The 24,265-nt window shown below is 40.8% G+C and overlaps 1 protein-coding gene across 7 annotated transcripts in view; it reads right to left on the reverse strand.

The window, feature by feature from the left end:
* Positions 1-24,265, reverse strand: part of DOCK3 (dedicator of cytokinesis 3) — a 666,839-nt gene that overhangs the window by 456,437 nt on the left and 186,137 nt on the right. For all 7 annotated transcript variants that reach the window (XM_030934847.1, XM_030934917.1, XM_030934886.1 and 4 more), the window contains exon 5: positions 4,665-4,761. In XM_030934847.1, coding sequence (XP_030790707.1) covers positions 4,665-4,761 — 97 coding nt within the window. The remainder of the gene's footprint in view (positions 1-4,664; positions 4,762-24,265) is intronic.

Genomic DNA, 24,265 nt, shown 5'->3' on the forward strand with positions numbered 1-24,265 from the left:
ATCCATGTAAAAGCTATTATTTGAACAGAAGCTTTCACTTCTCTAGGGTAAAAACAGGACTGTTATGGCTGGGTCATATGTTAAGTATATGTTTAACTTTATAAGGAAAGTCCAAATTTTTCTCCAAGTGGGTGTGCCATTTTACCTTCTAACCAGCAATGTATGAGATCCAGACCCACATCCTTGACATCACTTGGTATTAGCAGTACTTTTTATTTCAGTCATTCTAACAGATATATATTAGTATCTCATTGTAGCAATTATTTGCATTACTCTATTGGCTAATGATATGGCAAAATCTTTTCATGTGCTTACTGGCTAGGCACATATCCTCCTTGTCCCTATTCAAGTATTTTGCCCAATTCCTAATTGAGTTGTTGTATTACTGTTCCATTTACAGAGTTCCATAAATATTCTAGATACAAATCTTTTGATGGATATACAATTTTCAAATATTTTCTTCTAGTACATGGCTTACCTTTTCATCCTTTTAACAGGGTCATTCAAGAGCAAAAATTTTGGTTTTGATGAAGTCCAATGTATTGCCTTTTTACTTTATGGATCATTTCCTTTAGTGTCATGTCTCCACTTAAGACTAGGTCATGAACGTTTTCTCCTAAAATTTTCTTCTGAAAGTTTTATCATTTTACATTTTACATTTGAGCCTACAATCCATTTTGAGTTAACTTTTTATAAAAAAGGATGAGACTTAGGCAGGTTTCTTTTTTTTTTTTCCTTTTGCCTATGAATATCCAACTATTCCAACACCATTTGTTGAAAACACTATCGTTCCTCTACTTAATTGCTTTTGTACCTTTGTCAAAAATCAGTTGTGCACACTTGTGTGAATCTACATCTCAGCTCTTTATCTTGGTCCCCTTAAGTGTCTATCCCTCTGCCAGTACTACTCTGCCTTGATGACTGCATAGTAAGTGTTAAAATTACATTGAGTGATTCTTCCAACTTTATTATTCTTTTCAAAATTGTTTAACTATTTTAAGTTCTTTTGCTCTCCCCTAGAAATTTTAGTTTTTTTTTGTTTTGTTTTGTTTTTTGAGACGGAGTCTTGCTCTGTCGCCCAGGCTAGAGTGCAGTGGCCGGATCTCGGCTCACTGCAAGCTCCGCCTCCCGGGTTTACACCATTCTCCTGCCTCAGCCTCCCGAGTAGCTGGGATTACAGGCGCCCGCCACCTTGCCCAGCTAGTTTTTTGTATTTTTTTAGTAGAGGCAGGGTTTCACCCCCTTTCTTATTTTTCTGTAGGTTATTTGAACATTTTTAGTATTCTATTTTGATTTATAGTACTTTTTATTATATCACTTTATGTAATATCTTAATGATTGCTCTAGAGATTGCAATATACATATGGAGCTGCTCAGTCTACCAGTATTAATTTTTGTTACTGTTGTTTTTCGAGACAGAGTCTCGCTCTGTCGCCCAGGCTGGAGTGCACTGGCATGATCTTGGCTCACTGTAAGCTCTGCCTCCCTGGTTCACAACATTCTCCTGCCTCAGCCTCACGAGTAGCTTGGGACTACAGACACACGCCACCACATCCGGCTAATTTTTTTATATTTTTAGTAGAGACAGGGTTTCACCGTGTTAGCTAGGATGGTCTCGATCTCCTGACCTCATGATCTGCCCACCTTGGCCTCCCAAAGTGCTGGGATTACAGGCGTGAGCCACCACACCCGGCCCAGTTTTCTTAAATATTAATTCAACATACCCTGAGAATTGTATCAACATTATAATTTTTGCTTTGTATTATCAAACATAACTTTAAAAACTGAAGAGAGAATTAATCTACCCTTTCCATTGCTTTCTTCATTCCTAATGTTCCAAGCATCCTGTTGTCACTTCCTTTCTTTCTGAACAACTTCCTTTATAGTCATTCTTTTAGAACCAATCTCCTGTCAACAAATTTTCTTACTTTCCTCCTTCTGATATGGGTTGATTACCCATTCATTCTTGAAGCATATTTTTGCTGGATACACAATTCAGGATAATCTGCTTGTTTTGTTGTTGTTGTTGTTGTTGTTGTTGTTTTTAAATTTAAGCAGTTGAAAAATGATGGGATACTTCCCGTCTGCCATACTTTCTGATGAGAAACCTGTTATTCAAATTGTTGTCACAGGTAATGTGTTAAATGTCCTCTAGCTACTTTCAAGATTTCTTCTTTGGCTTTAATTTTCAGAATTTGGACTATGATGTGTCTGAGTATGGATTTCTTTGGGGTTTTCCCATTTGGAGTTCACTAAGCTTCCTGAATCTAAAATGCTTATGTCTTCTGCCAAACTGGGAAATTTCAGCCATTATTTCATTAAAAAAAAGAAAAAAAAATTTTTTTTAACTCCACATCCTGTCCTCTCTATCTAGTATTCTGAGGCTACAGTGTTACATCTTATCTTATTGTCCCATAGGTCTCTGGAAGCAGAGCTCATTTTTTCTATTTTTCTCTCCATCATTTGTACTGGAGAATTTCTAGTGAACTATCTTCAAATTGACCAATTCATTTCTCTATAATTTCTATAGGCTGCTATTGAGCTCATATAATATTTTTTTAATTTTGGTTATTGTATATTTCAGTTCTATCATTTTCATTTGGTTCTTTATAGTTTCTACTTTGTTCCTAAGGTTGTCTATGTTTGTTTGTTTCAAGAGTGTTTGTAATTGCTTGTTGAAGCATTTTTACAAAAGCTGTTTAAACGTCCTTGTCGATCATTCCACATCTGTGTCATCTCAGTATCAGCATCTGCTGAGTTTAGATTTTCCTGATTTTTCATATGACAAGTAATTCTGGGCCATATCCTGAACATTATTGTACTATGACACTCTGGTTCCTATTTAAATCATATATTTTAGCAAGTAGTCAACCTGCTTAAAACTGCAACCTTCTCACCTTTATGAGCTGTGGATGAATGTCAATCTAGTTATAAAAATCTCTGCAGTGCTTTTCTAATTTCCCTCATTTGTGTTATGTAGATGATATAACTTCACCCCACTATCTCCTCAGTTTGGGTTTGGGTGGGGACAAGCACTGCCTCATTTTAGCAGGGCAAGGATGGAAGACAGGGCACTATCCCACAGGGTCTGCCTCATCAATGCAGTGGGGAAGGGAGGGTGGAAGTCAGAGTCTTGCCCACAGACTCAGCTGGGGAAAGCACAACAAGGAAAGTAGAAGTCAAGAGTTCCAACCACAGGTTTCTCATGGAAAGTTACTTCCTCCTTACTTCATATTCCGCTGAGGTGGGGCACCACTTCATTACTATAGGGTAGGGGGTGAAAGTCTAATTTTCTGGGTTCCTCCCAGCCACCCGCCCCCACATTTTTCCAGATTTGTCCAGTTCATTCCACAGCCTCCACTGGAGAGGGGCATCCTCTTGTTACTGTAGGAGGGGGAGGATGTATGTATAAAACAGCACTGGTTATGGATGCCACTGCTGAAATGCCTGTTAGAGTAGGAGAGAAATACAGCTTTTATTGTGTGTTCTCTTAGAGAGCAGTAAAGTATTACTAAAAAAGTTTCTGTCTTTTGGGGCTATCCTTTGGCTAGAGAGAACAGGCTTTCCTTGGCACTAATTTTCATTTGTTGGTTTCTACCCACTGGCATTTCCAAGTTGTGTGCCTCTCTAGAGACAAGGTCAGGATATATGAAGGTAAGGAAAAGGGAAAGGGAAAGAGAGAGAGAGAGAGAGACAGAGACAGAGACAGAGAGAGAGAATTCATGTGATCCTGAGCCCCCAAATCCCTTGGCAGTTCTTTCTCTTTTTTCTAACTTTGAGTTTTCCAGGAGGTGAATTATGTGTTTTATCCAGGGCTTTTTGTTGTATTAGTAGAAGTAAAATAAAATGTGTTTACTCCATATTGTCCAGAGTTCAAACCCTGTCACTTATTTTTAGTGTAGATATTATGATTATTTCTACATCTTATCACTCTCTACTTTCTAAGTTTTCTGAGAACTTTATTACTTTTTTATTAGGTTTCCATTACTTTTTTTTTAAGAGACAGGGTCTCTCATTCCTTAGCCTCCCAAGTAGCTAGGACTACAGGCACACACCACCATACCCAACTAAATTTTTAATTTTGTGTAGAGATGGTGGTCCCCAAGGTGGTTTCAAACTCCTGGCCTTAAGCAATCCTCCTGCCTCAGCTTCCCAAAGCACTAGGATTACAGGTGTGAGCCACCATGACTGGCTTTTATGACATTTTCTATTTATTTACTGGGCCAGCAAAGTGTCAGATATGACATATCCTTGAAGCTTAGTAGCTGCTAAAAACTGTTAACACAATTTATTGGCCTTTATATCCACCATTAGGTTCACAAAAGATAAAAATAAATAACTCTCGAGTTGGTTCATTTGTTCTGTAATATCTATTTTATGAAAGCATCTGGGGACACAACAATGAGTAACTGACAGCTAAGATCCCTGGTGCTATGTAACATATTTCAGCGACTGGAGTAGAGAAGCTACAGGCATATGAACAATAATGTGTGCTCCTCAGGTTGAAAAAACTCAGTCTGCTATGTTTCAGTAAATACTAAGAATATACATTTGATAAACTGCAAATATTCAGAAATCTAAAACTGCATACTTAGCACAGGTTAATATTTTTACTTGGTACACTAAACTTTAATGATCCAATAAACCAGTAATCAACTACTTACCACATACAACTGTTTCCACAAACTTGCCCATTCTTGTAGAGTTGCTGTAACCTCAGTCACAATAGAATCTTCAAGTGGAACCACAGTTTCATACTGCCTAGAACCAGAGCCACAAAAGACAGCCACATTATCTCTGAAAAGAATCTCAGCAAATTGTTTCCTGTCTTTTACTTGTTTAACTCACATTTTAAATTTATGCAAACAAAAAGTACATCTAATTGATCAAAGACCTTTTTATAATGATATACTGCAACAGTGAAAGTGAACTGAATTAAAGAGATTTGGGTTTTACTGTATAAGTCCTCAGTTTTACTTTTTATAATACTATCCTTAAAACACACTTTTTAAAGAACAGTCTCTAAGCTTTTTTCCTTCAAGGAAAACCCATGATACTACCCAAGTCTTGCTCAGATTAATTTCTTAAAATTATTTATGTCCTTTAACATTTTTCTGCATGAAAGTTTGCTCATACCCTTGGTTAAAAAAAAAAGACCTGGAAAAATGTGGGGAGTTGTGGCAGGGAGGAACCCACACAATTAAACTTTGAAAAGTTTAATGCATACTCCCTTATATTGGTATTGTATTTCTTGCAACATAATGTCAGCAGAGGAATTCTAAGTCTGGTAGAGGAATTCTGAACCTGGTAACAGAAAGGTGCTTGGATTCTCTCTGACTACTTCATAAGCAGTATCCACTATAATGCCAGTCCCTGTGCCAACTGTCAAAAATTTATCAGCGAACAAAAATGAACAGGATTACTATCTTCAGAAAGCTCTTGGTCTGGATAGGGAATCAGACAGACATGGACAGTAATAAATCTAAAATGAAAATGAAAAGGTACTGATGTGGTTTGGCTGTGTCCCCACCCAAATCTCATCTTGACTTGTAGCTCCCATAATTCCCATGTGTTGTGGGAGAGACCTGGTGAGAGGTAATTGAATCATGGGGGCGGGTCTTTCCCAAGCTGTTCTCATAATAGTGAATGAGTCTCACAAGATCTGATGGTTTTTATAAAGAGGAGTTCCCAAGCACATGCTCTCTTGTCTGCTGCCATTAAGATGTGACTTTGCTCCTCCTTTGCCTTCCACTATGATTGCAAGGTCTCCCCAGCCACATGGAACTGTAAGTCCATTAAATCTCTTCTTTATAAATTACCCAGTCTCAGATATGTCTTTATTAGCAGCATGAGAACAGACTAATACAGGTACAATGAAAGATTTTTAGCTGTGGTATACAATTTACAATGAGCAGATCAATAAACTCTTCTCTGAAGAAGCGTCAAGGCCCAATATATGCAAAAAAATCATGACATGAAAAGTGCGTGCAGAGGGAGAAAACGAGTTATGGTGCCACCTGCAAATGAGAAAAGTATGTAAGATGTCACTGAGTTGGAAAACAATTTCACACATCCAAGATGAAAAAAAGCTGGTATGACTGGGACCAGCTCTCACAGGACCTTTTCAAAAGACAGTAAAAATTCCAGATCTTAACACAAGTAACCTGAAAGAAAAGTTACTGAAAGCAGGAAGACTAACTTGATAATATTTCTATAATGTCTATACCAATGTTGAGGGTTAACAAAATACTTTATATGACCAAAGATTTGATAAACTGATATACTGAGGTAACTTATACCCATTTATTAGCCAAGGGGAATATCATCCATCTGAAAAAAAAAAAAGTCCAGGAAAATATATTCCACAAAATTAGCATCAAGTATTATTTGTTTCCACAAGAAGCAGCTGACAAAGCACCACTGTGTTCAAAGATGACTCAGTGCATTAATATTGCGCATCAATGAACATATAAGTTATCTGATTATGCCTTATGGTTTTACTGTGTTCTTATTTTGTGTGACTTACCCCCACAGATTACAAAAAGTCACCTTGAAATAATGCCATGGCATTATCTATATCCATCAAATTTACAAGCTCATTAATATAAAAGCCTTCATCAAGGGCTTGTTAAGAGTAAAATGTGACAAAGGTAATATCAGCAAGATGGCAGAAGAGGTGCTTTCTACTGTCACATGCCCCCAAAGAAGCATCAATTTTGACAACAACTTGTGGACAAGAGCACCTTTGTGGGAGTCTAGGAATCCCGCAGAAAAGTTTCAGCACTCTACTGAGGCAAAAAACCCAAAATAGACGCAGTGGAGAGAGTAAGAAGTTTCATTTTACCTGCATCGTCCCTCCCACAAAGCAGCACAGCTCACAAGAGAAACTCCATAACCCTGCAATTTCTCACAGCAGAAAGTAAAAGCACAATGATTAGGCACCCGGCTCCACCAGCCATGTAAGACACTGCCCAAGAGACTCACTTTTCTCACCCCACCCCGAATATTGTGGTGATCAGCATGCTGAGTATTTAGGGAAGATGGGAGCAGGAAAATAACTGTGGTTTAATTTACTTTCATTTTTTGAAATAGATCATATTGATCTTCTCATATGAAAAAGAGGAAGCTAATGATAAATGTCATAAGAAAGTCATAATGACTTGCTACACAAATTTGAATTGAATCAGAAGACATCCTTTATTTCTTCAAAATACTGGTTAAAAGTTGCAATTTCTGAAGTTATTTCCATATACTACATCTTAAGAATGCTGCGGAGATAATTAGGAGATGTACAGAAACAATCAGGGAAATCACAATCTTAGTAACAAAACTTAAACATAAAGCACAAATAGATGCTATATGTGTGACATCAACTATAACATCTAATGTTCTAAAAAGGTTCACTGTAAACTGTTGCAGACAAAGATTCATGAAGAAAGTGAAGTTACTAGAAGAGGCTTGCATCTGAAAGGCAAGCAGGTGGAGAGAGAGTCCTAAAGACCGTACTATGCTATAAAAAGTGGTATAGAAAAAATAATGAGCAAGGCATATTAAAGAGAATTCACGCTACTGATGGCAGCAGGCCGTGTGTAGTGGGGAGGTGTGGGCGGTGGAGGCAGGAGTGGCTGCAGGAGCAGCAATAGCTGTGGTGAGTCTCCCGTGCCCTACCTCCAGGAGGCAGCTGACTGCACTGCCCTCACCCTTACACAGCCCGGCAGGACCCAGCCCCAGGCCCGGAGCCTCTGTGGCTCCATAACCTCTCCCCAAGTCACTGCTCTCTCCTGCCACTGCTACAGGGAGGGTGACGGGAGAAGGCAGTGCGGGGGCCACGCTTCAGTGGCCAGGGAAGTAAGAGTGGTGCCCACTTCGGGGATCAGCCAGCAGTGCAGTCACTATGCCCACCTCGCAGAGAGCACTGGGTTCCTGCACCTCTGGAGGAGGCTGTCTGCACAGGCCCGCCCAGGGTTGCATGCCCAGGGTCACACCCCCAGGGTCTACCCCATATGGGTCTGCACAGTATCACTCCCACTGGCTGGCCCGAGGCCTGCGATCCACTCCCAGAGATGCCCACCCTGGGCAGGGCCCCAAGCCAGGTGAGGGGGAGCTCTGGGCCGCCCCTGAGCACTGGAGCCACCGAGGGAGCTCAGGGAGACGTTGCCCCTGCCCTGGACACTGGCCGGGGCCCAGCAAGAACCTGGAGCCCCAGCCCCAGGCTGTGAGGGAGCACAGCAGGGGCTGCATGCTCCAGGGGGCCAGGAGCTACAGGTAGCAGCCCCACCGTTTTGGGCACGGCTGCAGCTGCCCAAGTCAGGGTTGTGGACCTGGGCCTCCCTGGGCTCTTGGGGGGCAAGGAGTAGGCAGGAGCCTTGCACCAGTGAGGCTGCAGCCGCCCAAGTCGGGGCTGTGGATCCGGACCTCTGCACTCACTGCAAGGCTGTGAGATTTTAAATCTGACACTATGGAAACAGGGAAACATGAGCGATGTTAAAGGAGTGTTGTGTTTTAGTAAGATTAATGCAGAAATGATATGCAAGAGAAAGTAAAATACAATTTCCTTGGAGTTTCATCTATTAGGTCTTTGGCTACTTTAATCATTAAGATCTATAAACAGGCCGGGCGCGCTGGCTCAAGCCTGTAATCCCAGCACTTTGGGAGGCCGAGATGGGCGGATCACGAGGTCAGGAGATCAAGACCATCCTGGCTAACACGGTGAAACCCCGTCTCTACTAAAAAATACAAAAATCTAGCCGGGCGAGGTGGCGGGCGCCTGTAGTCCCAGTTACTTGGGAGGCTGAGGCAGGAGAATGGCGTAAATGCGGGAGGCGGAGCTTGCAGTGAGCTGAGATCCGGCCACTGCACTCCAGCCTGGGCAACAGAGCGAGACTCCATCTCAAAAAAAAAAAGATCTATAAACAACTGAGATTGTTCCTATCTTACAGTTCTAACACATAGGACTTATGATAATTTGGCCTCACCTGCTAGTTTCCTCACTTCCTAGCTATGCTACTTTAGTAAAGGTATTTGAACTCTCACAGCCTTGCCTTCCTCATCGGGAATAAGTGGATAATTCCACTACGAATCTGGGATACCAAAGTGTGATGTGGTTAAGTGTGAAGTACCAAATAAAATGATTAGTATATAGGATATTTAATAAATGGTAGCTATTGTTGACTCTCAATCTTTAATTTTCATTGCTTACAATTAAGCAAAGAGTTTCTAGAATCAAATGTCAAAATCAGCCAGATTTTATATTGTACTTTAAATATATTTTTTACTGACATCTTATCAAAATAGCTCAGTAAATTCTTATTTTGACATATTTCCTCAGCTCCAAAGACACAGCAATTATAGGTAAAATATAAATATTTTTGAGATCCAAAATAAAATAAATATCTCAGCACAGCAACAACAGAACAACAATGACAACAACAAAAACACAGCAGCGAACGAGGGTGAAATCACAGGTCTTCTAGACTCTGAAGTCAAAAGCCAGCACTGGTGACTAGGAACTTAGGGGGATAACAAGGAGGAAAAAAGTGCTCAAAATGAGATGGGAACCAAGGCCAGATTCACTGGTTGAAGTTTGGGAAAAGAAAGCCAACATAAGGCACAACACCAACTGCTATTAAACCTCATTTAGGACTATGGTTTTCAGCAAGCTGCAGGACTAAGGAGACTGGACCTTAAGCAGCCCCCTCCCCACTTCAGCCAAGGGTCAGAATCTACCACAGCCCCAATGTCACTGTGGGGAAGAAGCTCTAAAATGCTGCTGAAGGACCTGGTTCCACACTGGAGGTTAGGGGACAGATAGCAGTAACTGCTCAAGCACTAGACAGATATGCTCAGAGGGAAAAACGGAGAGGGGAAACAAAATCATCCACTTCTGAAAACCAAAATTCTACAATGCATGAAGACTCTATTATGTTAAAAGGCTTAAAAATAACACAAATGCTGTTCAACTTACAACGGGGTTACAACCTCATAAACCCATTGTAAGTTGAAAATATCATGAAGTCAAAGATGCATTTAATACATCCAACCTGCCAAACATCCATAGCTTAGCCTATCCTCCTTTAAATGTACTCAGAACACTTATATTACCCTATTGTTTGGCAGAATCATCTAACAAAAAGTGTACTTTATAATAAAGTGTTAAATATTTCAAATAACTTGTTGAACACTGTACTGACAGTGAAAAACACAATGTTTGTACAGGTACCCAAAGTATGGTTTCTACTGAATGCGTATCACTTTCTCACCACTGTAAAGTAGAAAAATCTTAAGGCAAACCATCATACACTGGGAGCCATCTGTAAATCCTTTTCAGATAAAATTAACTTTATGAAATGGCCTGATAAACATTTTTAAATGTTTAGGATGCCTAGAGAAATGAAAAGAATCACTTCCATTTCAGAAAGGAAAAAGTATGAAACAGAACCAAGCATAAATAAAACAAGAAATGATGATATGCAATAGAATCAACTAGGAAACTTGCAAACGAAAATTATTAAGACTCAAGTGTCCATCAATAGATGAATGGAAAATTTAAATGTGGTCTATATAAGTGCAATGGAATATTATTCAACCTTAAAAAGGAATGAAATTCTAATACATTCGACAACATGGATGAATCATCAAAGCACTATGCTAGTGAAATACGCTAAATACAAAAAGACAAATGTTATGATTCCATTTATATTAGGTACCTAGAATATGAAAATTCATACAGACAGAAAGTAGAACAGAGATTACCAGGGGCTGGGTAGAGGGAGAACGGGGAGTAACTGTTTAATAGGGACAGAGATTCTTTTGGCAATAATGAAAGTTCTGGAGATGAATTGTGATGACAGCTGCACAACATTGTGAATGTATTTGATGCCACTGGGTTGTACACTTAAAGAACTGAAATGGTAAACTTTTTATTATATATATATTTCACCACAGTAAAATCACACAAAAACATTGCCAATAAAAAAAGAAAACCTCAATAGAGAGGATATATGTTAGAATTCAAAAGAAAACAGTTGCAAGCAAGTACTGATGAAATCTCTCTAGAATGCAGGCCAGGGAAAAAAAAGAGACCCAAAGTATCTGTGAGTACTCAAGAGTACATGGGAGAGAGGTGGAAAAACTCTAATCTACTGCTAATAGGTATCCCAAAAGAAGTAAATGGCAGTGTTACAGACAATTGTGGGATTATTTTTTTCCTTTTCTGTTCTGCCTCATAATCCCCTTCCCCTAGGTGGAATGTAGAGACAGATTGTCCTTCATTCTGTGAGTGTAAAATGATGGATGCTTGATTTATCAACCTTCCTGCATCTGGGGAACACAGGGCTATGACCTAAGTTCCTTTCAACCCAGACTTAGAAAAGGAAACCAATGACTTAAAGAAGCAAAGAGTGAAAAGATGACAACTTGGTAGCAGCTACAGTCAATTTCCTGACAGCAGTCTTTTTCTAAATTTCCCGTGCAGTACTTATTTTATTTTCATTTTTTATGGATGTGTAATAGTTATACATATTTATGGGGTACATGTAATATTCTGATATAAGCACACAATGTATAATGAGAAAATCTTGGTAAATGAAATATCCATCACCTCAAATATTTATCATTTCTTTATATTGAGAACATTCTAAATCTTCTCTTCTAGCTATTTCAAAATATACAATAAATTATTGTTAGCTATAGTCATTCTGTTGTGCTATAAAACCACTAGATCTTATTCTATCTAACGGTATTTCAGTACCCATTAACCAATCCCTCCTCATTCTCCACTCCCCACTGCCCTGTGGGAGCATCCAGTTTTAAGTTGGTGAGGGGAAGAAAGGAGGCAGAAGTAAATACTGTAGTCAAGGTATGTTTCATTGAGAAGATTTCAGAAAAGGCCTGAAGGAAGTAACAAAGCTAATCAGGCACAGCATCCCACGCATAAGAAACAACATAAGCCTCAAGGCAGGGGCATACCTGAAATGATTGAATAAAAGCAAGAAAACCAGTGTCACTGAAGGTTACAGGGTGACAGGAAGCCACATCATAAAACTTGTAAGCCTTTGTAAGAACTTTAGGGTTTGCTCTGCGTGAGATGGGAGTCGCTGGAAGGTTTTAAGCAAAGGAGTAACATGATCTAACATATTTTTAAAGAACGACTCTGGCAGTTATGTTGCGCTATAAACTGTAGGGGAACGTGGATAGAAACAGGGAGACCAGCTAGAAGGTAGTGCTGTAACACAGGCAAGAAAATATAACCCCAGGAAGTACCTGTTTTTCATTCCATGCCATAATGGGACAATCTAGGACACCAAGATTCTCCTTCTTCTCAGCTGTCTAACGCTGTACCAACTCTAACTGACAGTCCATAAGGTGCTCACATCTTTCCTACTGTTCTTTGGCAGCTGACTCTCAACAACTCTCACAATCTTGCTACAGTGGGCACGCATGCTAATTCCCTTTCAATTCCCACTTTCATCTAACCACTTTGGAGCCCCAGATCTCTAACCCTCTCTGGTTATGATAATGTCAAGGTTCCTATAACACTTATAAATAAAATACGTATAACTAGAAGCAGAGTCTAATACTGTCTCCATCCTAGAGGAAAGCATGAGATTGAGTTTGAGAAAAGCTTTGCTAAATAAGACCAAGAATGAGGTCACAGAATGAATTAATAAATGGATGAACAAACAAATGAACAAGGCCGGGCGCGGTGGCTCAAGCCTGTAATCCCAGCACTTTGGGAGGCCGAGACGGGCGGATCACGAGGTCAGGAGATCGAGACCATCCTGGCTAATACGGTGAAACCCCGTCTCTACTAAAAAATACAAAAAACTAGCCGGGCGACGAGGCGGGCGCCTGTAGTCCCAGCTACTCGGGAGGCTGAGACAGGAGAATGGCGTGAACCCGGGAGGCGGAGCTTGCAGTGAGCTGAGAGCCGGCCACTGCACTCCAGCCTGGGAGGCAGAGCAAGACTCCGTCTCAAAAAAAAAAAAAAAAAAAAAAAAAAAAAAAAAAAAAAAACAAATGAACAAATAAATAGGCAAACTTTAAAAAAAAAAAAAAAAAAAAAAAACCCTTGGTCTGGATGCTCAAAAGCAAGAAATCTTCCAGGTACTGCTGATCTACTGATTCTCCCTTTAACTCTAACCCAAACTACGAGTTAACAAATCTAGCATATGTAGAATGGATATATAAAAATTGATTACATGAATTGGAATTATCTTGGCATACCCAACTAAATAAATGTCAAGAGACTGGGTCAGGGGAGGAGGGAAGCACTCGGGCACAAAGCACCTGTCCAAGGGTTCTATCACAAGCCAGCTGCCAAAACGGCCCGCTATAACTTTGGGAGGCCGAGGTGGGTGGATCACCTGAGGTCAGGAGTTCGAGACCAGCCTGGCCACATGGTAAAACCCCATCTCTACTAAAAATACAAAAACTAGTCAGGCGTGGTGGTGCGTGCCTTGTAATCTCAGCTACTCAAGAGGCTGAGGCAACAGAATCACTTGAACCCGGGGAGGCAGAGGTGACAGTAAGCCAAGACTGTGCCATTTGCACTCCAGCCTGGACAACAGAGTGAGACTCTGTCTCAAAAAAAAAAAAAAAGACCAGTTTTACCTAGTAGCTGCTGAAATGAACTGCCATGACTCTAAGAACAGTTTTACCTACTGCCATCACTCACCCAACCAATCAGAGCTTGCTGGCTCCCAAAAACTTCCCTAGTGTAAGTTTTCTTTCAAAACAATATGTAACATTTCTCTAATAAAACCCCAACCTTCTGTTTCTTCTTCAGACACACAGAAGACTACCCTGTCTGTGTGTATGCCCTGAATGGCAATTCTGCTTTCCTAAATAAAACTTTTTTTTTTTTTTTAAGGAGGCAGAGGCTTGCTATGTTTCCCAGGCTGGAGTGCAATGCCTACTCACAGGCATGATCACAGTGCACAATGGCCTCGAACTCCTGGGCTCGAGTAATCCTCCTGCCTCAGCCTCCTGAGGAGCCAAGACTACAGGTATGTGCCACTACGCCTGGCCTTCCAAATAAAATGCTTTGTTTAGAGATTTGTCTCTCTATTTTTATTTGACTTTGACAGATGGATGAGACAATTTGATATATACAAAATACTACTTGGAAGAATAATCTCTAATCAGGAAACTAGGACTGCAAAAAGCTTAATGCTCACTTTTCTGATGCTCATGCAAGAGTTCATTTTCTCTTTCAGCTTCATCACTCATATAGCCAAAAATCAAACTCAAGTTTTGATCCTAAGGATTGCTGAATTACAAGATCAGTTAAATTCATGGCCTTTTCATTAAAATTAAGATAAAAGGCAGCGTAGTAACATAAAAATAACGGTAACCTGTGAATCAGAACGGAGACAGAAGAAAGACATGGGCTAACTTAGGAAAGTCTGAGCTCCACCCCTAGTAAACCTCCTTCTGGCATCGGAAAAAGTCCCTCCTTCTGGGCTGATGAGGGTATCCTTGCCTTGCTTACATACTGTGAGATTACCTCACCTGAGTGAATTATCTTGCAAAGAGAAGCCCATTTTCCTTAGACCGTACACCATCCCCATAACTGTCCCCAGTGTCCTGTAAATTCAATCTGTTTACTTTCCCAGCCATCCTGAAAAGAATGCTGTGAAAGAAACAGCAGCTATAGAGGAGCTCAACTCCATGAACTTTCCCTCACCGAGGCTGATCTGACACCACAACTACTGAATCAGAACTGACCAGTAGCAGTGGGCAACCCTGAGACTTGGATGTGGTACACATACTCCAAGTGTATTAGCCAACTGCCTACAGGCAAGCTTATACTTTTGACCCCGTTCATGACAAAGAGGATGAGATTTGGACTTACTTTCCCTGGCTGCTTTATTTCTGGAAACATAACCTTCAGCAGAGTCTTCAAAACCTTATTTGCCATAACTCTCTTGCATATAAAACTGGAATATGAGCAAGGAATTCACTTTAAACAAAAAGAAGGAAAATAAGGAGCTGACACTCACCGGATTAACTGATCTTACTAATTACTTCATCACCCAGAGCAACAGACTGTATAGAACAATAGACAAGACTATAGAAGACTCTGTTATACTAGCTTTTTCAAGGCTGGGGCAATCCACACGTTAAGACAATTATTCGGAACCAGTAACTAATATAAAGTTATGTTTCTCCCATAACCAGAATACATGGATCCAGAAACATGAAGTAGAAATGTAAAGGACAACTTCTCATTCTCACATGTAATGACTCACTTGCAAATTTTTTGCTTTCTATCTTTGAGGACTCTGGCTCTGCTAATTTAGAATTCAAGGGAAACATGCATACACCAGATAAGAATATGATTCAATTATATTGAAGCTGAGATTCCCATGTGGCCATTTCAGGTTCAGGTTACCCCTGCCACTGAGCAAACAAACAAACAAAAAACAAAACAGAGGCAGTTTTGGCATTGGTTGGCAAGATTTGTACAAGTCTTTAACAGAAATATTTTTGGTGCTATATAATAGAGTAGGAAGAAGCATGAATGGAACCCAAAAGATCCCCAGGGAATATCATAATACTACCATGCTCTGTGGTAAAAGTTAGTGCAAGAGAACAGCATCCCTCTGCATACTGAACCATCAAGGGCTCAAACACCACAGCTAAGTAGTACCTAGCTAAGGCAAGGAAATTATAAAATGGGTGGTAAAGTAAGGAAATCACTAATGCAAATTAATTCCTGTGACCAAGTAGAGAAACATGTCTGTAATATCCACAATATATTATTCCTTGCTATGTCATGTATTCATTTATAAATTTAACTTCATTGACTTTTCCCCTCTTCCATTCCCCAGTGATTGTTTCCCCACCTATTTTTTAAAAGGTAGTGATAAGGTTTAGCTTTACACTAAAATCTATAATTTACAGAATAGCAAAAGAGAAACATTATAAAACCAAAGGAGAATATTGGAGAGACTATCAATTTGTAAATTTATATTAAGTATCAAATATTGTGGAATACAGCTAAGGCATTAAATAGAGGGAATTCCATAATATTCAATTCTTGCATGAGATAAACCTAAAAATAAAAACTACTGTGGAAAATAGCATGGAGTTTCCTTAAAAAACTAAAAGTAGAACTACCATTTGATCCAATAATCCCACTACTGGGTATCTACCCAGAGGAAAAGAAGTCATTATACAAAAAAAAAGATACTTGCACACGCATGTCTATAGCAGCACAATTTGCAATTGCAAAAATGTGGACCCAAACCCAAATGCCTATCAATCAACAACCGGATAAAGAAACTGTGGTATATACATATACGATGGAGGACTACTCAGCCATAAAAAGGAATGAATTGATGGCATTCACAGCAACTTGGCTGAGACTGGAGTCTATTATTCTTTTTTTTTTTTTTTTTTTTTTTTTTTTGAGACGGAGTCTCGCTGTGTCGCCCAGGCTGGAGTGCAGTGATGCGATCTCGGCTCACTGCAAGCTCCGCCTCCCGGGTTCACGCCATTCTCCTGCCTCAGCCTCTGAGTAGCTGGGACTACAGGCACCCGCCACCACGCCCGGCTAATTTTTTGTATTTTTAATAGAGACGGGGTTTCACCGTGTTAGCCAGGATCGTCTCGATCTCCTGACCTCGTGATCCGCCCGCCTCGGCCTCCCAAAGTGCTGGGATTACAGGCTTGAGCCACCGCGTCCGGCCTGGAGTCTATTATTCTAAGTGAAGTAACTCAGGAATGGAAAACCAAGCATCGTATGTTCTCACTCATAAGTGGGAGCTAAGATATGAGGATGCAAAGGCAAGAGAATGATGTAATGGACCTTGGGGACTCAGGGAAAAGGTGGGAAGGGGGTGAGGGATAAAAAGACAACAAATTGGGTGCAGTGTATACTACTTGGGTGATGGGTACACCAAAATCTCACAAATCACCACTAGAGAACTTTCTTGTGTAACCAAATACCACCTGTTCCCCAATAACCTATGGAGAGAAAAAAAAAAATTTTTTTTTAAAGACTAAAAACAAATTCGCTAAGTGCATAAACCTCAGAATTGACAAGAACAAAAAACAAAAGTACAAAACTTCAGAGGTAAGAAAAAACACAAAATACAAACTATCATTCATGACAACTGAAACAATGAGATAGAAAACAAACAATATTAAGAATAAGCAAAATATACAGTAACCAAAACAGCATGGTACTGGTACCAAAACAGAGATATAGACCACTGGAACAGAACAGAGTCCTCAGAAATAATACCGCACATCTACAGCCATCTGATCTTTGACAAACCTGAGAGAAACAAGAAATGGGGAAAGGATTCCCTATTTAATCAATGGTGCTGGGAAAATTGGCTAGCCATAAGTAGAAAGCTGAAACTGGATCCTTTCCTTACCCCTTATACGAAGATTAATTCAAGATGGATTAGAGACTTAAATGTTAGACCTAATACCATAAAAACCCTAGAAGAAAACCTAGGTAGTACCATTCAGGACATAGGCATGGGCAAGGACTTCATGTCTAAAACACCAAAAGCAACGGCAGCAAAAGCCAAAATTGACAAATGGGATCTAATTAAACTAAAGAGCTTTTGCACAGCAAAAGAAACTACCATCCGAGTGAACAGGCAACCTACAGAATGGGAGAAAGTTTTTGCAACCTACTCATCTGACAAAGGGCTAATATCCAGAATCTACAAAGAACTCAAACAAATATACGAGAAAAAAACAAACAACCCCATCAAAAAGTGGGCAAAGGATATGAACAGACATTTCTCAAAAGAAGATATTCATACAGCCAACAGACACATGAAAAAATGCTCATCATCACTCGCCATCAGAGAAATGCAAATCAAAACCACAATGAGATACCATCTCACACCAGTTAGAATGGCAATCATTAAGAAGTCAGGAAACAACAGGTGTTGGAGAGGATGTGGAGAAAGAGGAACACTTTTACACTGTTGGTGGGATTGTAAACTAGTTCAACCATTATGGAAGATAGTATGGCGATTCCTCAAGGATCTAGAACTAGATGTACCATATGACCCAGCCATCCCACTACTGGGTATATACCCAAAGGATTATAAATTATTCTACTACAAAGACACATGCACACGTATGTTTATTGCGGCACTATTCACAATAGCAAAGACTTGGAATCAACCCAAATGTCCATCTGTGACAGACTGGATTAAGAAAATGTGGCACATATACACCATGGAATACTATGCAGCCATAAAAAAGGATGAGTTTGCGTCCTTTGTAGGGACATGGATGCAGCTGGAAACCATCATTCTTAGCAAACTATCACAAGAACAGAAAACCAAACACCGCATGTTCTCACTCATAGGTGGGAACTGAATAATGAGATCACTTGGACTCGGGAAGGGGAACATCACGCACTGGGGCCTATCATGGGGAGGGGGGAGGGGGGAGGAGGGAGGGATTGCATTGGGGAGTTATACATGATATAAATGATGAATTGATGGGTGCTGACGAGTTGATGGGTGCAGCACACCAACATGGCATAAGTATACATATGTAACAAACCTGCACGTTATGCACATGTACCCTAGAACTTAAAGTATAATAAAAAATAATAATAATAATAATAATAAAGAATAAGCAAAATAAAAAAAGCTGGTTCTTTATAAAGTCAAAGCAGAAAAACTTCCGAAAAAATTGATGTGAAGAAAAATTTAAAAAAACACAAAAACAACATTAGTATAAAAGCGATGAGCATCATCACAGATTAGAGCTGAAATTTTTAAAATATCCTTAAAAATACAATGAATAAGCTTATAGTAATAAGTCTAAAAAAAATATGGATGTAAAAATTTCCAGGAAAATATAAAGTACTAAAACTTACTCAAGAAGAAATAGAACACCCGGATAAATAAAAAAAAACCATTAAAGAAACTGAATTAACCCAGTAATCAAGTTTTTCTCCCCTACCCACCCTACTACCCAACTCATTATCTAAAAGATAGCAGGCCCAGACATTTTAAAAGACAAGTTTTATCAAACCTTTAAAGAAGGGTTAATCTCTACATTAACTTTTTTAGTCTAGCAATAATGTGAAGGTTATTCAACTCATGCTACAAAACTAGAATAGTATTTAGATCCAAATTAGTAAAGGATATGACAAGAAAAAATCATAGACCAATCACATACATAAATACAGAAGCAAAAATCTAGAAAATCAAAAGCAAGAGTGTAATAAAAATAATACATCATTACCATGACAGGTAATGGGAACATCCGTGTCTTGCCTCTAATATCTCAACATTATTACATTCCATAGGTCTTTCCTATTTCTTAAAATATGTATTTTGAAATGATTACCAAGCAAGATGTACACCTAAAAGCCTCTAGCACTTGTTCCCCTCATAAAGGGAGCCAAAACAATTAAAAGACAACTACATTTTTTTTTTTTTTTTTTTTTTTTTTTGAGACAGTCTCGCTCTGTCGCCCAGGCTGGAGTGCAGTGGTACAATCTCGGCTCACTGCAAGCCCCGCCTCCAGGGTTCACACCATTCTCCTGCCTCAGCCTCCCGAATAGTTGGGACTACTGGCGCCTGCCACCATGCCCGGCTAATTGTTTTCTATTTTTCCTAGAGACGGTGTTTCACCGTGTTAGCCAGGATGGTCTCGATTTCCTGAGCTCGTGATCTGCCCGCCTCATTCTCCCAAAGTGCTGGGATTACAGGTGTGAGCCACCGCACCCGGCCAAGACAACTACATTTTAACAAAAATAACTGAGGACAGTGCCAGAGTGCATCAAAGGAGCAATACAAACCCTGGTGAGAAAAGAAACTTGGCCAAGTAGAGAATGGAAGGAAGCATCGGGCCCATATCCCAACTGGGCTCAGGTGGAAACCAGGAGGAACTTATCCCAACAGTAAGGAGTTAAGCTAAAGGATCCCAGGAACACACATTAACACCCTGGACACTTGCAGGCCTCACCACTCAGCCCAATGCAGTCCTCATAGGAACTAGACACAGCTGAGGGAGATGCCTGGAGTTCACACAGCTGTGCTTTCCCCAAAGAAGGCGCTGACACCATCTCCCATCCCCTATGGCCCGCATGGCTATCACACTTCTCCATTTTGGAACTGGAACTATGGTTGGAGTGTATCTTGCTTTGGGGGCGGGCAGACGTGGCATTCCTTCATCTCTGTGGCTGAGGCAACACAGAACCATCACAAACCTATGGCTGGATATCCCCAAGCTAAGTTGTGAGCAACTGTTAGACCCCTCCCCATAGAAACAAGCAAAGATGGGGCCACTCTACCTAACCTTCCCTGTACTGCTGTGGGCTAGAGCTGAAGTAGTATCCTCATCTTGAAAACACGGTACCTTAGTCACCTAGAACAGTCATGCCTCTCCAGTAACTAAGCTGAAACAAAACAGTGCCTTGGCCATCCGGAGTGGCTACATACCCTAGTACCTCAGGTGAAGCAGCTCCCTGCATTCCAGGAAAATGATACGTGGGTCACCCAGAACAGTCAGACCTCTCCCCAGGCCTCAGCTGAAGCAGCACATCACCCCCTGGGAAACTAGTGCCCTGGCAAGTGGAGCAGCTGCACATTCCAGGACTGAGTTGGTGTAGTACCCCATGTCCCAGAGAAACAGAATGGTGTCTGAACTTGGATACCTTGCTCTATAGGCCATGCAATACTAGCATCCTGCCTTCCATGCAGGTGAACTCGTCCCCTAGTGCATACACCGCTGAAAGACTGCTCTCCCTGGGGAGGGCAGTCATTGCTGTACTGTTCCCTGTACCCTCCAGGGACCAAACAACAGCTGTGCTTCACCATTCTACAAGGGCAGGTACACTCTGCCCCTGTACCTGACTTCACATAGTCTGAGATACTGCAAAGCCCCGCCATCTCATGGTCTAGAGTCACTACTACAAGATGCCTCATGCCTGCCCCTAAGTTCCATTGGATCAGGATGCCAAACTGCAGCTGGACCCTGCTCCTAGGCCCAAACCTCTAGAATACCTCTTCCCTGGAATCAAGCCAGTGCTGTGCCCTACCAGGCAGAAGTAGAATCACAACTAAAACCTGGCACTCAGCCCATACTGCTAAGGGGTGCCTCAAATTCACAAATCTTAGCTGTGTGAGCAATCTATATCCAACTCTGCCAGAGAGCAAACCTAAACCCCAAGACCCAGGTGCTGCAATACATTCATGACACCCCGAAGCTAGAACACTAGTCCCACAGCCACTTCAAGAACATCCACCTAGAATCCAGCACCACTGCAAGTGCTTGTAGGCCTGTCAAACATGACACCAAGAGGGATCCCATTGGTTAAGTCTCCCCATTGTGGGAAAAGCAAAAATTAAAGAACAAATTGGCTTTGGAGATTTAAACACCCTACTATCAGCATTAGACAGATCATCTGGACAGAAAATCAACAAAGAAACATTGGATTTAAACTATACTTTATATTAAATGGACCAGACATTAAAGAACATTTCATCCAATAGCTGAAGGGTAAACATCCGTATCATCAGCACATGAAACATTCTCCAGAACAGACTGTATATTAGGCCACAAGTCTCAACAAACGCAAAAGAACTGAAATCATATCAACTATCTTTTCTGACCACAATAAAACTATATATCAATAACAAGAAAAACTTTCAAAATTACAGTTACATGCAAATTAAACAACATGTTTCAGAATAACCAATGTCTCAATGAAAAAGTTAAGAATAAAATTTAAACATTTCTTATAACAAGTGAAAATAGAAACACAACATACTAAAACCTACGGATACAGCAAAAGTGTTATTAAGAGGAAAGTTTATAGAAATCAGTGCCAATATCAAAAAAGTAGAAAGCTCTCAAATGAACAACCTGAAATAAACAACAAGAATGAATGTAAATAATTAGATGAGCAAGAACAAACCAAACCTAATTATAAGAAAATAAACTATGAAGAGCTGAAATAAAATTGAGGAAAAAAATACAAAGAGCCACAAAATAAAAACTGGGTTTTTTAAGAAGGTAAACAAAACTGACAAACTACTACCTATACTAACCATGAAAAAAAAAAAGACCCAAATAAATAAAATAAAATAAAAAAGAGAGACAATACAGGGAGGCCAAAGCAAGATGCCAGAATACAAGGCTCAACCAACTGTCCTCTCCCCGCAACACAAGGACACCAATTTAACAACCATCCACACCAAAAAAAAGCACCTTTATGAGAACTAAAACTCAGAAGACCTCCATATAGTACCAAGTTTTAACTTCACACTGCTGAAACAGGCACTAAAGAGGTATAAAGAACAATCATGAATCACCGATGCCACTCCTCCCCAATCAGCCAGCAGTAGTACAGAGAGGGTTCCTGTGCACTGAAGACAGGGAACTTGCAGCAATTCTAAGGCACTGAATTCAGTGCTATTCTGTTATAGCACAAAAACAACACAGACGAAACTCAGCTGATACCCACCAACGAAGGGATCACTGTAAACTAGCCGTAGCCAGAAGGGAATCAACAATTCCAGTGGTTGGAATGTGAGTTCCCGCAAGCCTCACCACTGTGGACATGCTTTGGGGCCCTAATCTTGAAAGGCAGTCCAGGGCACAAGTACTGCAACTCCTATGTGAGTGCTGAACTGGGCCCAGAGCCAGTGGACTGGAGGTGCATGAGACCTAATGGCACAAGAGTCGAAGCAACTAAGAGAGTGCTGACATCACCCCTCTCCTAGCCCCAGGCTGCACAGCTTGCAACTCCAAAAGACAACTCCCTTCTGTTTGAGGAGAGAAAAGAGTGGGGAAGGCTTTGTTTTGCATATTGGATAACAGCTCAACCACAGCAAGATAGGGCACCAGTCAGTCACAAAGTCTCCTTTCCAGGTCCTAGCTCTCAGACCTTACTAAGCTGCTAAACTAAACATACCCAGGCCAGAAAAAAACCCGCTGCCTTGAAAGGAAGGACCCATTCCAAAATAAATTGATCACCTGCTAACTGAAAAGCCCTTGGGCCACAAATAAACACCAGTGATACCCAGGTACTATGTCAAGGGCCTTGGGTGAGAATCTGAGACCTGCTGCCTTCAGGTGAGACACAGAACGTTCCCAGCTCTGATGGCTACAGGGTAAGACTTCTGCTTGAGAAAAATGGAGGGGAAAAGTAAAGAGGGCTTTCTCTTGCACCTTAGGTACCAGCTTGTTCACCGGTCAGTAGCGAACAAAGTGGGCTCTAGGGGCCCTCAATTCCAGGACTTGGCTCTTGGATGGCATTTCTGGAACTGTCCTGGGTCAGAGAGGAGGCCACTGCCCTAAAGGGTGAGTCCCAGGCAAGGCAAGATTCACTGCACGCTGACTCAAGAGCCCTTAAGACTTAAGGGAACATCAACAGTAGTCAGGCAGTACTCCCTGTGGGGCTGTGGGCCTGTGGGCCTGTAGCAGCAGTGGCTACAGGGTGAGGTTTCTCTGCCTTTGGAAAAGGGAGGGAAAAGGGGGAAGGATGGTGTCTTGTGGTTTCAGTAACAGCTCAGCTACATAGCACAATAGAACACCAAGTAGATTTCTAAAGTAGTGGGTGAAACCCCACCCCCGATATTCACATGAGTTCCTTTCTATTTCCCTAAGCATTGGCTGGTCTGAGAAATAAAGGGAAAGAATACAAAAGAGAGAAATTTTAAAGCTGGGTGTCCGGGACAGACATCACATGTCGGCAGGTTCAGTGATGCTCCCTGAGCCGTAAAACCAGCAAGTTTTTATTGGCAATTTTCAAAACGGGAGGGAGTTTACGAATAGCGTGTGGGTCACAGAGATCACATGCTTCACAAGGTAATAAAATATCACAAAGCAAATGGAGGCAGGACGAGATCACAGGACCACAGGACGGGGCGAAATTAAAATTGTTGAAGTCTCGGCACGTATTGTCATTGATAACATCTTATCAGGAGACAGGGTTTGAGAGCAGACAACTGGTCTGACCAAAATTTATTAGGCAGGAATTTCCTCATCCTAATAAGCCTGGGAGCACTACAGGAGCCCGAGGCTTATTTCATCCCTTTGTCTTCCACCGTAAAAGACAGCCGCCTCTAAAGCAGCCATTTTAGAGTCCTACCCTCAGGGGCACATTCTCTTTCTCAGGGATGTTCCTTACTGAGAAAAAGAATTCAGCGATAGTTCTCCTATTTGCTTTTGAAAGAAGAGAAATATGGCTCTGTTTGGCCCAGCTCACCACCAATCCCTATTCACCATCAGCACATGGAGAGATAATCTGTGTGCCTGGGAGACG

Source organism: Rhinopithecus roxellana, chromosome 1 (genome assembly GCF_007565055.1).
Source record: "Rhinopithecus roxellana isolate Shanxi Qingling chromosome 1, ASM756505v1, whole genome shotgun sequence".
NCBI classification, from domain to species: Eukaryota; Metazoa; Chordata; class Mammalia; order Primates; family Cercopithecidae; genus Rhinopithecus; species Rhinopithecus roxellana.